Here is a 16,747-nt window from a genome sequence, read left to right as displayed (position 1 = left end):
CAGGACAGCTGGGGCTACAGGGAGACCCTGTCTCAAGAAGGTAAAAAAAAAAAAAAAAAAAAAAAAAAAAAAAAAAAAAAAATCAAAGGTCTACCAAGAAATTCCTCACATATATTTCACCAAAGTTTCTGACTGGGTCCCAAGGCTGTTCAGGATGTTTATTTCTATTCAAGATTTATTTTTCTTCTGGTTAATACTGAGAATATATTTTTAACTGACAAGTAAAACGTCTCACTGTGAACTCATTAAACTATTTGTTGACAGCTGAAAAAGGACATTTAAATTTAGTCACACCATTCATGGTATTTGTAAAACCTGAGGGTTTTTTTCTGTATTTTTCAAGTAGAAGAAGAAATTTCACAATTTCAAATCAAAGTCAACACTGCAGTGAGGAGAGCTTTTCTACTTTATTACAAAGAGAAGAAGCCTTTATGTGGTCAGAAAATACAAGATTGATCTTTGTTCTCTTCCTATGAAACGCTGCTGTTCACACAGCCAGAGTGAATTGTCTCAGTTCACATCTGTAAGTCCCATCACATTCACTTGGGTATGGATGTCCTTGGCTGCTGAAATCTGGCCCTTTAGTGCACAGGGCGACAAAGTCCCCTGACCAGCAGTTCCAGAATGTCCCATTTTCATATATTGCATCCATGCACACCTCCTAAAAATGAGGTACAGCAGGGCAAACATTTTCCAAAATAGATGTCATATATATAATATATACACATTCGTACATACATACCTTTATTCATGTGATGTCCAAAAATTTAAAAAAAATGTACACATTTATTACAAAATCGTAACAAAGACTGGACAGTGTTTTGCTCATTCTGGAAAGATGAAGCTCAGTAATAACACAACCCTGGAAACCATCCAGAGATTGTGGCAATATCTTTCTCTAAACAGTCAGATATTCTTGCATTAAGCTCGGTGAAACTGCCTTTCAAAAACAGAAGGGGAAGTAAAATGAAAGAAGCAGACCTTGCTCATCTTTCCAAGTGAAATACGAGAAGGATCTTCACATAAAAATGCACAAACATTTGTTATTTTATTACCAATAGTGCTATAATGAATGATGCAAATTTTGTGGTCTAATTTTGTTGAGCCTTCTGTGGGTTTTCTTTTTTACATTTAAGAAACTAAATGGTAAACTTCTGTCAGTGTACTTGCTTGTTTTTACAGACCCAAGTCTGTCTGCTGGCAAAAAGAAAATGAAAAAATTCAGATCCGGCTCAAACTAGAGAAAACAAATTATAAATTTAGTTGTTGGGCAGCACATAATTAGTAAGGCAGGACCTCAAATGGTGACCCTTTGCGTAAGCCAATTGCCAGATCCTCAAGGAATTAAAACCAGGGTGCCTGAGCCACATCAGTTCTGCAGTTATGTTGAGTATTGTGCTGAGACAGCCATACCCCAAGAAAAGGGAAGTCTTTTTTAGAAGGCTTGCTGAGCAGGGTTGTAATTGAAGGTGGATGGCAGGTGAGGCCGTTCTTCTAACTTGTCATATTCCAGATGGAACTCCTACAAAAAAAAAAAAAAAAAAAAAAAAGGAATTTAAATGATTTCATCTCTATTTTTTCTAAAACATTAATTATTATGTGGATGTGCAGGTGTCACAGTATGGTAATGAGAGAACAGCTTGCAGGAGTGGGGGATTCTCCTTCCACCACTGGGGTTCTAGGGATCAGATTCTGGTTGTCAGTCTCCTTGGCAAGTGCCTTTACTAGTAAGCCACCTTGCTTATTCCAATTTCATCTCTGTTGAATTATTTCTTTGCCAAACTATATTTATTGTATGAACCATTACAATTATTCTGAGTGAATATACAGACTTAGATAGCCTGTTCCCTTTTAAGTAAAATACAGTTTGAACAAAAGTAATGTACTGTACTGTCTAGTAAGTACAAAAGTATAGACTTTCAGCTGGGAATAGTGGCGCATGCCTTTAATCCCAACACTTGGGAGGCAGAGACAGGCGGATCTCTGTGAGTTTAAGGTGAGCCTGGTCTACATAGTGAGTTCCAGGCCAGCTGGGGCTGCAAGGAGACCCTGTCTCTAAAAGACCACAAAAGTACAGCCTTTCTGCATGTTAAATCAGACTAATTCAGAATGTATATTTATGGAAATTCTGTGCACTCTTTTCACTTAAATAGAGAAATTATGATAGCTCTAATGCAAATCAGAAGTGTAGGATATTTAAAATAAAGCCCATTTTAATGAAGTACTAAAACCTAAAAATTGACCTTTTAGTCATGAGAAGTTTAAAATGAAGCACTCTCCCATTTACCTTGATCACAATATTTTTAAAAGGCAAGGTTATTCTATAATCTCACTAAAATCTGACAAAAACAATGAAACAAATGCAAAACTCTTGACTTAAAGAAAGATCATTTAACTACCATTTAATACCCAGACAGTAGTTTTGGTATAAGCATATCTGAAGACTAACTGGATTATAAATCAAAATTTCAAAATATTACAGTAACTATGTTTTTGCTTATATTTAAAAATAAACATTCTATTCGTTCAAGGTGCACAGGTAGAGATCAGAGGATTACCTTCAGGGATTGGTTTTCTGTTTTAACCATTTGTATCTTGGGGACTGAACTTAGGGTCATCAAGCTTGTTGGCAAACACCTTTACCCACTGTTACCCCACCCTCTTTTTTCTTAAAACAAGGTCTTGCTATGCTTAGGCTGGCCTTGAATTCACTATATTGCCCAGGCTGGCCTCAAACTCACAATCCTGCCCAGCCTCTGGAATACTGTGTTTACAGGTTTGTACCACCACTTGGTTACCTAAGTTTTAAAATTTAAGAATGATACCTTCACAAGATCAAGAACATAAACATAAAATAACTGTATACTTAAAAAGCCAACAAAATGCTCTGTAATTACAAAAAAGAATGCTCCAAAATTATCAATTCTATAACTGGAATCTAACTAGCACAAATTATTTCACAATCCCACTTTATAAAATTATGAGTCTCAGTGCGAGTTTATCCACTGAGAGAGAACTTGAACTGAGGGACATTTGGGGACACTACCTTGACTTGATAAGCCTTAACATCGATGACAGAATACATGAAATCCTGTGGGGGGGTTGGGGGGAAAGGACTATGGGAGGGTGCCAGTGGGGAAGGGGGTATAAAGATGATTTAAGATGTTCTGTATGAAATAGAAATTCAATAAAAAATTCTGAACTCAATATGCATAATCTATTGAATATTCAACTAACGAGTAACATTAGCAACCATGGGCTATCACATCTTACCTTGCGTCTGGCATCAAACTGACTCTATAATGGATGTTTCTGTCATCAAATTAAATGAATATTTCCATTATTGAATTAAAATGAAAACCCTAGGCCTCTGTGACCAAACTTTCAGCCAACAAACCAAGTATTTAAAATTGAAGATATCACATTAACAATTAGATATATGAGGTATAATTTGATACCTTGGTATGAACCAAAACTAAAGATAAAGCTAATTTTATTCTAGCATTAAAAAAAATTCTATTCTTTATATGCATCTTATGAAGTAGGCATTTTTATTTTGCACAAGAGAAAACGGGGCTCACAGGCAACTTACGTTCTTCAACAGTGGCACACTAATGACTAGTATCCAAACCTAGCAGGGTCTCTCTTTTCTAGTATAACACATAGTGGGTTCTTTATTTTTTACGTACTTTTTTATTTATTTATTTATTTTGGTCTTTTTGAGACAGGGTCTCCCTGTAGCCCCAGCTGTCCTGGAACCACTATGTAGTCCAGGCTGGCCTTGAACTCACAGAGATCCGCCTGCCTCTGCCTCCAGAGTGCTGGGATTAAAGGTGTGCACCACCACACCCGGCTTATTTTTTACGTACTTTTAACCCAGGACACAAAATAAATTTACCTCACCTAATCCGAAAATAATTTTGAAAAATTAAGTGCCTTGATAAAAGTATATAAAGGCATACTCTGGCAACTAAGCACAAGGGTTATATGCTTACAGGCATCAGAATCACCATCCCAATCATTGCACTTCCCCTGCTATACTAGACAGCTGCCACTGCCCCTTCACTACTCATGACTGGGAATTAAAATCATTTTATTATTTGGCTGAAGTAGAATTTTCAAATTAACAAAAATCTTCCCCTTAAAATAAACTTTTGAAATCAAAATGGCATCTTAAGTTTCTACAGAAAGCCTACCTGTAATTTTGATAAATGACCAACTCCAGCATTTTATTCGTTGGCAAACTATACCGTATTATTAGAACTTAAACTAGAATAAATTCATCAATATATATATTTGCCTCTACATATTATTTAAAAATCAGCTTAAATCTATGGGACAAAAATACCTTCATAATTAAAAAAATCTTCAATTGTTATTAAAAATTAGATCAAATCTTGTTTTCCACTGATAATTTAATCTTCTACCTTCTCTATATTTTTGTTTTTCTTAAAAACTTAAAAAAAAACCATCACTGGTATCTTTGTTTCCTAACTACATTTAATCTGATTATCAATAACATCTCTTTTACATGTTGATGTTTTACATATATATACACACATTATACATTATACCTTTAACAGAATGTAAGAGCATGAAGTAAGATTTGTCTACCACACCTAATGCTTAGAATAGCGCAAGATCCTTAACCAAAGTATAATTAACAACTCATGAATTAATAAAAAACAAGCTTTATTTGCTTTAGAAACAGAACTTAAGTTTTTCAAGTATATTTTAAAATTATGAACTAAAAGGTCTATGCACATATTTGTCTCTAATGAAAAATGTTTAGATTCCAGTATAATGATTTTTTTAAAAAAAAAGGGCTAGAAAGAGTTCCAGATACTTGCAAAGCAACATTTTCATAACCCAATTTTCCTATTAAATAAATTGGGATGTATATTCTCAAAAAATTACCTAAACAAGATCGAACTTACACAATGGATTCAGATAAATTAGTATTCACAACAGTAATGCCATTGCTGAACTAATTACAGAAAGTATCAGTTTCTCTTAACTACAATAAATTTATACTTAAACTTTAGGAAAAGCAAGCTAATAATAGTTATTAGAAAGATTTTGAAATAATTTTTAAGGAAAACTATGTATAGTTAATGTATAATGATGTACTGATATGTACCAGTAAAATTAATGAAAATAATCACATTTATATCAAGCATTAAAAAAAACTTAGCCTTAGAAATCCTCTTACACCTAGAAGGTGACATTAAGCTAAAAGAATGCTGAAACTTGAAGCTGTTAACTTGAGAAAGCTAGAGATAACAGGAAAGGCTCCACCACTTAAAATTTAACAGGGGAGGGGCTGGAGAGATGGCTCAGCGGTTAAGAGCACTGACTGCTCTTGCAGAGGACCTGGGTTCAATACCCAGCACCCGCATGGTGTCTAGGAACCATCCTCATACATGCAAGCAATACACTCATACACATAAAATAAAAATAATAAAAAAAAATAAAAAAAATTAACGGGAATAAATTACTTTATTCTTAAGTTAATGGGATATGTGAACTCTATCAAAATCACTTAGGACACTATGCCTTATCTTGAAAGAATAATCAAATAAAACATCAAACTTTCTATTTTTTTTTTTTTTTTTTGCAACAGGGTCTCCCTGTAGCCCCAGCTGGCCTGGAACTTGTTATTTATAGCAGGCTGGTCTTGAACTCACAGAGATCTGCCTGCCTCTGCTTCCTGTGTGCTGGGATTAAAAGCAAGTGCCACCATGCCCAGCAGAACGTCAAAGTTTTATGTGTTGTATTAACCGATAGGAAATTCTAGACGTAAATAATGGATTGAACCCTAGAACTCAGGGTCATAACTTTCTTATGGAATAAATACTTCTGACTTAAATAATCTATTGAGCAATTTCTTACTTAGCATTATAATTCCCTGAAAATATTAAGTGACTGGAAAGATTCATACAATATACTGTGAACACATAATAGATTACCATCTAGATTTGTTCAGTACCTTATAATGACATAAACATTGCACTATTATTTATCAAACGAATTCATACTACAGCCTTCTTACAATGTGGGAAGTTATTTAGTATTAATTTATGAACAGTAAATTCCACTTCCTTTGTATACTGTCAAGTAAACAAGACATGACAGATAATGAATATTCTATAGTTTTAATGAAATTTGTTAATAAGAACTAAAATATCTTAATAAACAAGCAATTTTCTGGGAAAGCACTGATTACATCCTTAAATGGTCATTATAAAGTTGTATTCTATGAATATGATACAATTTAAAATTTTTAAGTTCATGAATTTGTATTTCAGCATAAGCAGTTTTAAAGTTAGTCATTAATACCTAGTAGAAACCAACAATTCTGATTGGTTTCCATCATTATGAAAATAATTGTGAAGAGTACCAGTACAAGTGGCCATCATACTATTTGGAGAGATTTCTTAAAAATAATTCAATATTACTTGTGAAGTTTAATTTTCCCAAGACTCAGCAAATCTTTTTAGGAAGTGAAGACAGGAGCTGGAGAGATAGCTCAGGAGATAAGAGCACTGGCTGCTCTTCAGAGGGCTCAGGTTCAGTACCACATTGCAGCTAGTAACCGTAACTCCAGTTCCAAGGAAACCAGCACCTCCTTCTGGCCTCCCTGGGCATTGTATAACATGGATGCACTTACATTCAGGAAAAACACCATATACATAAAATGAAAATAAGTAGATTTAAAAGAAATCTAAAGAGAAGTGATGACAGATATTCAACTATACTAGGAAATGGGTAAAATTAAGCAAACTAATAAATGCATTATATATAAAAGTTTCTTTAAAATAGTATTTACCTACATTGGGAATTGCTTCTGTGGGAAAGTAAGAAAGCTGAATATTGTTTCTGAATATTCTATATTATGAAGAGAATGTAACTCAAAGCGTGATTTTCTCATTTCAGTTATTTCCTAACTCATGTATAGCTGTAATTACATAGCTATCTAGTGCTTAAATGTATTCCATTTTGCAAGTGTTTGGAATTTAAAATATTGAACAGCTTCCCTGAAAGAAGAAACCTTCAGTTATTTACTGATACAATGTTTTTCCTTGAAAGACTTTTTCTTTCCTATGGCATCATCTAACTTGGAAGTTTGGCCCTGGACTAGGCCCAACATCAATTCTGGAATAACTTGGGAGCTTGTTGGAAGTACAAATTCTCTGTCTATGCCCACAGACTTGACTAGATTAGAAACAGTAGAGGTATGGCTCAGTAATTTGTTTTAACAAGTTTCTCAGGTAATTTGTTTTTATAAACTAATGTTGGAGAACACAGACTTAACTAACAATCAGTAAGTTACAAACATTCCATGTTTGGAAGAAATAGCATTAAATTATGATAATGATGATGGTAGGAAAAACAAAACTACCAGGACTACTAACACATACATATCCAACATATGCCAAATACTGTACACACAGGGTATGTGCATATATGTCATTTCATTTAATCTTCATGATACCTATTTTGCAAAAAAGGAAACAGACATGAAAAAGAAATCTGCATAAGATCTAAGCATACATATCAGAAAGAGGAGTTAAATTCAAATCCAGAAAGACAGGCTATGGCTTATCTCTTTAAGGAGCAGATAAAATACAGAACACTCTTACTATTTTATATTATCTAAGTACTTCCATTTAAAATGTTAAGTCAAGGATATACTCTTTGATACCAAGATATTTATGTTAATTATAACTGTTGAAATAACCAATACAATCTAAGAAAATAAATCAAAGTGGTAATCTCATGTATCACCAAGAAACTTATAAAAACACATTTAAAAAATATTTTATTATTTTTATTTTATGTGTATGAGTGAATTGCCTGCATGTATGTGAGTGCACCCGTGTTGTGTAATGCTGCAGAGGTCAGAAGAGGGCTTTGGATTCCCTTGGAACTGGAGTTAAGGACGGTTCGCAGCCACCATGTGGGTGCTGGAAATTGAACCCAGGTCCGCTGCAAGAGCAGTCAGTGCTCTTTACCACTGAGCCAATTTTTTTAACTTCTGTTTTTTCACTGGGCTTATCTTTTTCTATTTCCTTAAGCTTTTAAAGAATTCTTGGGATGTCAAACTTTCCTATGATTTGTATCTGGTGGCATTTACACTATCTTCTTAAAATGTAAAACTTTTTATCAGCTTAGTCAAGGCCTATTCAAAAAATAACACCAAAACAACAAACTAAAATATGCCCAAAGAACTAACTTATCAGAAACCTTTTTTTCTGTTTAAATTTACATAAAACTAATTCATGATTTGACAATACTATGAATCAATGATGGGAACTATACTCAAGGGAAATATTGGAATTCTATGAAACTAACCGTGGGTCATAATCACCACAAGGTGGACTAAGTAAAACACAAGGTACTAGACACAGATGTAAAAGATTCACTGACAGAGAAATTTTACAGCAATGGAAAAGGTGTGATTTTTGTAGAAAAGATTATTTTGTGAGGTAAAGTTGCAAAACAAAAATAAAACAAAAAAGTTAACTTCCCCCCAGCCTATTTTTCCTATTTTCACAGCAGTCAGAGGTACACTCAATGGCGAATGCTTGCAATTTTTCCCCATTAAATGATTTGCAAATAAATACTCAGTGATCTTTCCAGAGAAATGTAAAGAGCCTTTTATAAATTTTCAGGAAAACAAAACAAAACATCTCACCTTGTTAAGTTTAACAAGATGAACTATATGACTGGGATTTTAAGGGAATATCTTTATTTTATAATTTGGTACTCAAAAAATTTTCAAATGTTAAAGTCTTAAGCAAAATCATAAAATATCTCTTACCAAGTTTAATTGTTTTCCTACTAGCGAAATAAAGTGTTTTTGGACACTTTAACAGAGGTAAAATGAAGCCAAGAAGTTAGAGGCTTGGCAAAGATCTGACACAATACTGGAACATATGTATTGTCACATATTAATAAACAAAGGACACTTTTTGAAAAGTCTAGATTCATACATTTTGCACATGAAAAAAAGTATACCTTAGCTACTTTCCTCCAGTTAAGACAGTCAAAGAAGTAGTACGTCCCCCTCTCGTAAGTATTGGTTTTCATTGTCGGCTCCATGCCTGGCGCCCTGGTGATCCATACTCGCTCTTCTTTGTGGTATCTCCAGTCACGGTTAAAACTTCAATTTTTAAAAGACAAAGAGGTTTAATTTCCCTATGGCTCATGTCGAACATTGTGTTGCAAAACTTTTCTTAGAAAAACTGTATCTGAAATATGTATGGAGGCTTCTTAATCTGTTATTGAATATAACCTTATTCAAATACAGTGAGAAAATTTCTTTAATACACATGCATTTATTAAGCTGAAGAAACTTTTTATGTAGGCAAATATTTTAAAAGTTGTGTGAGTAATAGGATAAAACCTGGGCAGATCAAAGAATGATACAATATGTTCTAGAAACTTTCTTCCTTGCTCTATTGAGTAATCAACAGATACTGGGATAGTAATTAAAACGACAATTCAAATATGTGTATTATTTGTTTTTAAGTACAAAGTCAATTTGAATTGACTATTTAAATTCACATGGTTTTATAGCTATGATGAAAATAATTTTTTAAAATTCAAGTCATACAGTCATACTGTTCCCAAACTCTCAAAAACTGAAAGGATGCCATTAGAACCCAAGCCGAGGATTTATACATTACACTTATACACTGGGGTAGTAACATCCAAAAAAAGTAAATGTCCCACAAAAATCAACCTTCATGTAATTAAAATGCTTTCCTACAAACACAGTGCAGTAGTTTTCAGACACAAATGAGAGATGAGACAAAAAGCCAATTACAGATGGATGAGTGATTGGATAAATTTTATATGTGTGTGTGTGTGTGTGACTAAATTAAAAGGAACAGGTGTTAATCCTCACTTTACAAAAATGAGGGAGGGGGCTGGAGAGATGGCTCAGCAGTTAAGAGCACTGACTGCTCTTGCAGAGGACCTGGGTTCGATCCCCAGCACCCACATGGTGGCTACGAACCGTCCTTAACTCCAGTTCCAGGGGGAATCCGAAGCGCTCTTCTGACCTCCAAGGCACTGCACGACATGGGTGCATTCACATACATGCAGGCAATACACTCATACACATAAAATAAAAATAAAAATTTTTTAAAAAACAAAAATGAGGGAGAAATGGGGGAAAATAAATTCTCTCTTCTGAAAAATAAGAGACAATTTATTTTCAACACAAACACACTGTCTTTTGTCTACATAATAATCAACAGACATTTATTAAATGGTTAAATTCACTATCTAATCATTAAAATTTATTGTTCTACAAAGAGTAACAAGCACAACCATGAGTTCTATTTTATAATTCATATTTTAGAAAATTTCAATAGAAAATTTCAATTCCGCTGGGTGTGGTGGCACAGGCCTTTAATCCCAGCACTCAGGAGGCAGGGGCAGGCGGATCTCTGAGATGGAGGCCAGCCTGGTCTATACAGCCAGCTCCAGGCCAGCTGAGGCTACAGAGAGAGCCTGTCTCAAAAATGACATCTAAATAGTGATGACAAAGCCGTAATATATGCTTTCCATGTCAAATTTATTTTACTAAATATAAAAATAATTTAAATTCTTTTCTTTATAATAATAATTATGGGTGTATATGTATGTGTGTTTTTGTTGTTTTGTTTTGGTGAATGAACGTAGATGTAGTACATGCTAGGCAAATACTCTACTACTGGGCTACATTTCCCAGTCAATGACTTAAAATTTCTTTGAAGATCTTCATTCAAAAAAATCTACAGCCATCATCTTTTCAAAAAAACCTACAGCCATCATCTTTAGAAAACAGAAAAGTATTCAGATTATTCAAGATATGCTAGAATAAAAAGTGATAAAATACTTAGAACATACAGCTCTACTGCAGCTAAAAGTTGTAATACATCTCCGCCATTCATGTAATAGAGATAGAAGAGAAGGTCTTCTCCATATCGGCCAAGTTTTATTGCAGCCAGCTATAAAAGAAAATGAATTATTCTGAAATGTATAACAGAATTGCTACCACTATAGTAAAAATGAACGATAAAAACATTTCAGTTTAGAAAAGATAATTGCTGTTACATAGTTATACAGATAGGTGGATATAATTCTAAAGAAGGTTCTTCATTTAAATGACTAAGATTATCTAACAATTCCTAGTACTTTTTTGACGTACTAATTGAGAAAATAAATAAAATCTTCTAAATAAAACCAAATGTTTATCATCTCGCTCCAAGGACATAACAACATGCTCAGAGACTTAGGACTGTATTCAAGTCCTAATCTTGTTGCTTACTAATACTATCAGGCCCAAGTTATTTAACATTCATCAAGTATTCTGTAAGATGTAGACAATAACAGGTATGAGAGTTACTAAAAAAGTAACTGAAATAAAATGAATGACGGAATATGCAAGGATCCTGTGGAGTGCCAGAGACACAGTTTTCTAAGTGTGAGCTGAACATATATCCATAACCATTCACAAACTGACTTACAGTGTCAAGCCTATCACAGGTGGTAAGTATAAAAATCATGGGCACAGCTCTTTAAATGGATCCCTGAGAGATAACATCTTCACATTTGCCTCTACAAGGTAGAAAACTTGCCAGACTATAAACTATGGATGAACACAGTAATCTCAAATTCTCACATTAAAAGAAACCTTGAAAGTACTCCAAACAAAAATACTTACCTGAGGCTTTACCTAAATGTTCATTTGACTTTTACACATAATCTGATCACCATTTTTCCCTCCATTTACTTTCCCACCCCATTCAAGTGCCAGTTGCCATTTTAAGATATTCTCCAGTATTTCTCAAATTGGTCTATGAAAAGGTTCTGGAATACTCAGGTAACTGGAGCCCAAGAATTCTACAGTAGTGATGGCAGCAAACCACAGAATCCACAAATGGAAAACACTAGTCCTTGATGTTAGATTGTTATTCCTGCTTTCCATCTATTCAGCTCATACACAGAAAACTGGGTTTGCCCATACATAGTATTAATGCAATCATATAACCCCTGCTCCGAATATTGTTTATTTATGTATATATCCACATTTACATAAATATATTTTTAACTTAATTTAGATTCTATTGGGGCTGGAGAGATGGCTCAGTGGTTAAGAGCACTGACTGCTCTTGCAGAGGACCCGGATTCGATTCCCAGCAACCACACGGCAGCTGCAAACCGTCCTTAACTCCAGTTCCAAGGGAATCCGAAGCCCTCTTCTGAGCTCCGCAGCACTGCACGACACGGATGCACTCACATACATGCAGGCAATACACTCATACACATAATATAAAAATGAATAAAACATTTTTTAAAAAAATTTAAATTCTATTATATAATCTTTTCTAACAAACTTTGTTTTCCCTAAAGCAAGATTCATTTGCCATTTCTTTTCTTAAAGAGAGATTAAAGCTGTAATCTAGTAATGATTACTGTGTTACTAGAATTGTAGGCACTTAAAACAGTGAAAAGGATAAAAGACAAAGTGTCCAGGTCATAGCTTTAAAAAAATGTGTGTGAAGTCCCATTAAAAACATTTTGTCATGGTTACAGAGTTATTAATTATGGGAAATATTTGATCAGTCCTAATATTGTTTGGTTTAAAAAATATGAGTTTAAATATCATCAAAACACTATAAACAAAAATAGAAATAAAATTCTTATACGTAACCCAATGGTTATAAAAAGTGTATCCCTGAGATCACTGCTAAAACTTTATGCTGTCTGAACTGAAAATGGTACCTGGAAAGCAGCTAAAGTTCACGGTGACTCAACAGAATAATAAACTACACTCACCTTATCCCTAATGTGAATGTTCGTTAAGTACTCAGACGGAACATGGAAGTCTGCACAATAAAATGAAAAAGGCCTTATTAATAGATTCTCAGAAAACATCTTTTAAAAAAAATTGAACACAAATAGACTCTCCTACCTATGTCTTGAGGTCGACAAGGTGAAGATGCCCAGGGTGATGCAAATTTAGGGTAGAGATTTCTGAAAAAGAGGTAAAAAAAGAAGCCACTTTAAAGAACAAAGTAGAAAAATAGTTTCTAATTTAATTTTAGGAAAACAAGTAAAAACAGACTTCAAATGCAAAATGAGCATCCAGAGTTCCCCTTCCTGGGTATACTATGACTTTAAGCAGAAAAAGTAGAACAAGATTGCTTCCTTCAGTGTTCCATCAATGCACTATAGAGATGACAGTATATTAAATATATGAGGTACACAATTTAAATGTTCTACTCAACTAAGAATGCTTCAAATTCATCAACACATGGCCCTTCAATTAAATTATTTTCCCATGAACACTGTTCCCAGTAGTTATTAGGAGTAAAATTTCATATTCACCAAATATTACTTTGAGTGCTTATTATACGATCTAGAGCAGATTTTCTGGGTACTTCAAATACAGTAAGTGAACAAAACAAAGATTGCTAACAACATAAAACTTACTTTCTGTTTAACTATATGACAGACAAAGGACAAGGAATTAGCATAATAGATAATTTGTTCAGGGTGGATTGGAGAGGTGAGATTGGGTGCATACTTAAACAGGGTGCTGAGTTTAAGTAAGATTTTGACAATATCAAACTTAAAGATTCAAGGGTAAGAGAATGATAATCATTCAAAAAGGATTATCTGAGCACCACAGAAGTTGTACAGAAGGGGGCAAGGAGAAAACAAAGGACACCTAGTTGGTTGACTAATAGAATATTTTTAAAAATATTTTATTTATTATTTTTATTTTATGTGTATGAGGGTATTGCTTGCATGTATGTGAGTGCAATGCCACTCAGTCAGAAGAGGGCTTTGGATTCCCCTGGAAATGGAGTTAAGGACAATTCGTAGCCGCCATGTGGGTGCTGGGAATTGCAAGAGCAGTCAGTCAGTGCACTTAACCACTGAGCCAACTCTCCAGCCCCTGACTAATAGAATATTAAGGCAATAAATCAGAGTGGTAGTAATTTAAATGAGTGAGAATGTGATTTGATTCTGTATACATTTTAGAAGACTGCACATGAGGTAGGAAAAGGAGGAGAGAATTATGGGAGATGTCACGCTTCTCTAAGCATTGTCTAAGACTTAAAAAGGGTAGACAGTGTATGTTTGGGCAAGATTATTCAAGAGATATTTAACTGTCAATGAGATCAATGAGATCTGAAAAATCTCAAGCTAAGGAGAGAATTCTGGAAGTCATTTGATGACCTTGCTGAGCATTGTTTTGTGGAGTGGAAGAGGCAAAACTCAAATTATAATAACTTTAACAGAATGGTTCTTTTGAAATGTTCTGCTTCAAAATGGATTAAAAAAAAAAACAGGACATTAACTCATAGGAAGTTGTATCAAGAGAAAGCATCTGTATAAGATAGGAAAAATAACAGTGCATTTGTACGCTACTGGAAATGACACAGTAGAATGTATACATTCTTTTTATTTTTTATGTGTATGTGTGTACTGCCTGCATGCAGATAAGTGCACCCGTGTCGTGCAATGCCCGCGGAGGACAGAAGAGGCTGTCAGATCCCCTGGAACTGGAGTTACAGACAGCTGTTAGCTGCCATATGGGTGTTGGGATTCAAACCTGGGTTTTCTGCAAGAACAGCCAGTGTTCTTATCTGCTGAGCCATCTCTCCAGCCCTAGAATGCATACATTCTTAAAGAGTTGGATGGATGAGTGCACATGCCTGTAATACCAGCACTTAAGCAGATACAGGAGGATTTAATGAGCCAACCTGAAAAATACCAGCAAGATCATGTCTCAAAAAGACCAAGGCCTAGGGGCTGGAGAAATGGCAGAGCAGTTAAAAGCACTGGCTGCTCTTCCAGAGGACCTGGGTTCGGTTCCCAGCACCACAAAGTGGCTAACAACTATCTGTTAACTCCAGTTCCAAGGGATATGACACCCTGTTTTGGCCTCAATGGGCACTGCATGGGATGGGTACACTTACATACATACAAGCAATACATACACATAAAAAATAAAAATAAAAACAAAACCCAAGGACTGGGGATGCAACTCAGTGTAGGGTGCTTGCCTTTTATGTGCTAAACAGATTTTATGCCAGTCTTAGCAGGAGAAAAGTTAAGAGTCATACTCTTGAGTTTTTAAAGAAATTTTAAGTAGAAATCATGGTAAGAGTTAAGTTAGATTCAGATGGTGGTCATTAGATTGAGTGGAAGGAATGGGCTGGGCTGATGTTCTATTTGCTTGCTCCTTTCTTAGTAAAACAGAAATAAAAACTGGGTCATTATCTGAGAGTCAAGAGCAGGAGGAAAAGGTATTAATGGCTTGGAAGAAATTTATAATAATTACACATAAGGCCAACAACAACAAAAAAACTGAATGGACTATGCATATTGGATATGATTATGCAAGTAAAAGTAAGGACTCCAAAACTTTGAAGTTCCTCACCATGAATATGAAGCAAGGCTAGATAATGAAGTTGTATGCTTTTCTGTAGCCAAATTCATTAGGCACGACAGGAATGATAGAACACGGGTCACAGATTTTAAGATCTGTAAGTATGAAGTTATATAAATGAATAATTATGACTGATCGTAAGATTTAATGGGTGAGAATAAAGTGAGTTCATTAAAGAGGAAGACAGATAGGAATACTAAGGAATAGATGAAAAGTTCCAATGGAATGGAATGATTATAAAAGTCACAGCACTAAGAGGGAGCAAAACGGAAAATGGCGGTTAGAAAGCAGAGAAACAAGGAGCTGAAATCAGAGAGACTACACTTCCTAATAATGATAAAATCAATGAGAAGACTGAAGGTGTGGTTTGAGGCCAGATCCACATTCTTAGAGAATAGTATGTCTTGGTGATAGTGATCTATGGGCTAATAGAAGAAGGAATGACCTGAAGAGTAAGAAGACAAGAGCAAGAGGCAGTAGAGGACAGAATTTGATGATATGAGATTAAAAGCTACAAGTCTGAGGCTGGCCAGGGTGGCACAGGACTACACTGTTGGCACAGGACTATGCTGTTGGCACAGGCTACTTTGTCTTTCTAATGAAAAAAGGAAAAAGTAACAGTTTGAGAATCCATGGATACTACAAGTGTTAAATAGAAACTTGGAGGAAGAAACTTACTCAGGAGAGTTCAGATTGAGGCCTAATGTTGTTAAGTCACTTCCTAAAGCAAGATGTACCATTCCTGGGTCTGTCTCTGCTGCCCTGATAAATGTTAACAGGCCAATCATTCCAAATTGGTCCGTCACCATCCCTTGAGGAATGTTAGTAACTCGACCTGGTTAAGAAAAACAGAGTTATTCTTATTTTGAAGAACGGAAGGGAAAATGTACTTTATAATAACTGATATATTTAGAGTCCCACCATCAGGTAACACCTGGATCCCTTTTTTCTGCTGATTATTATTTTGTGTTGTTGAACTTTTATCTCCAGGAAATTTAGGTCCATCTGTACTTGAAGTTGTTTTGCCAGATGTACTCAAATTCTAGTATAAAAAAATTAAATATGGCATTAAAACATAAATATAAAACATAAATTCTAATTTATCAATACCTTGCTATTCATTTTTACTATACTTAAACGGGTAGTAATTACCTGTTTTTTCAAGTTTTATATGAAAATTCAGTTTCCATAATTGTTTCATGGTAACCAAATAAGATTCTGTAGAGTCTACATTTGAGTATTTAAACAAGAAATCTAGAAAAAAATATTCTTCATCTCAGCTCTTAA

The 16,747-nt window shown here is 34.6% G+C and overlaps 1 protein-coding gene across 8 annotated transcripts in view; it reads right to left on the bottom strand.

Annotated features, from left to right (window-relative positions):
* Positions 1 to 388: 388 nt before the first annotated feature.
* Cnot2 (CCR4-NOT transcription complex subunit 2) overlaps positions 389 to 16,747 on the bottom strand; it is a 110,320-nt gene continuing 93,961 nt past the window's right edge. For all 8 annotated transcript variants that reach the window (XM_008830037.3, XM_008830035.3, XM_017797375.2 and 5 more), the window contains 7 exons: positions 16,382 to 16,502; positions 16,139 to 16,295; positions 12,971 to 13,032; positions 12,835 to 12,884; positions 10,903 to 11,003; positions 9,022 to 9,166; positions 389 to 1,522 (listed from right to left, as the gene is read on the bottom strand). In XM_008830037.3, coding sequence (XP_008828259.1) covers positions 1,436 to 1,522; positions 9,022 to 9,166; positions 10,903 to 11,003; positions 12,835 to 12,884; positions 12,971 to 13,032; positions 16,139 to 16,295; positions 16,382 to 16,502 — 723 coding nt within the window. In that variant the 3' untranslated portion in view covers positions 389 to 1,435. The remainder of the gene's footprint in view (positions 1,523 to 9,021; positions 9,167 to 10,902; positions 11,004 to 12,834; positions 12,885 to 12,970; positions 13,033 to 16,138; positions 16,296 to 16,381; positions 16,503 to 16,747) is intronic.

The sequence above is a fragment of the Nannospalax galili genome, unplaced genomic scaffold, assembly GCF_000622305.1.
Source record: "Nannospalax galili isolate Female #2095 unplaced genomic scaffold, S.galili_v1.0 scaffold74, whole genome shotgun sequence".
NCBI classification, from domain to species: Eukaryota; Metazoa; Chordata; class Mammalia; order Rodentia; family Spalacidae; genus Nannospalax; species Nannospalax galili.
The sequence above is the reverse complement of the archived record's forward strand: the minus strand, read 5'-3'. Positions and strand labels throughout refer to the sequence as shown.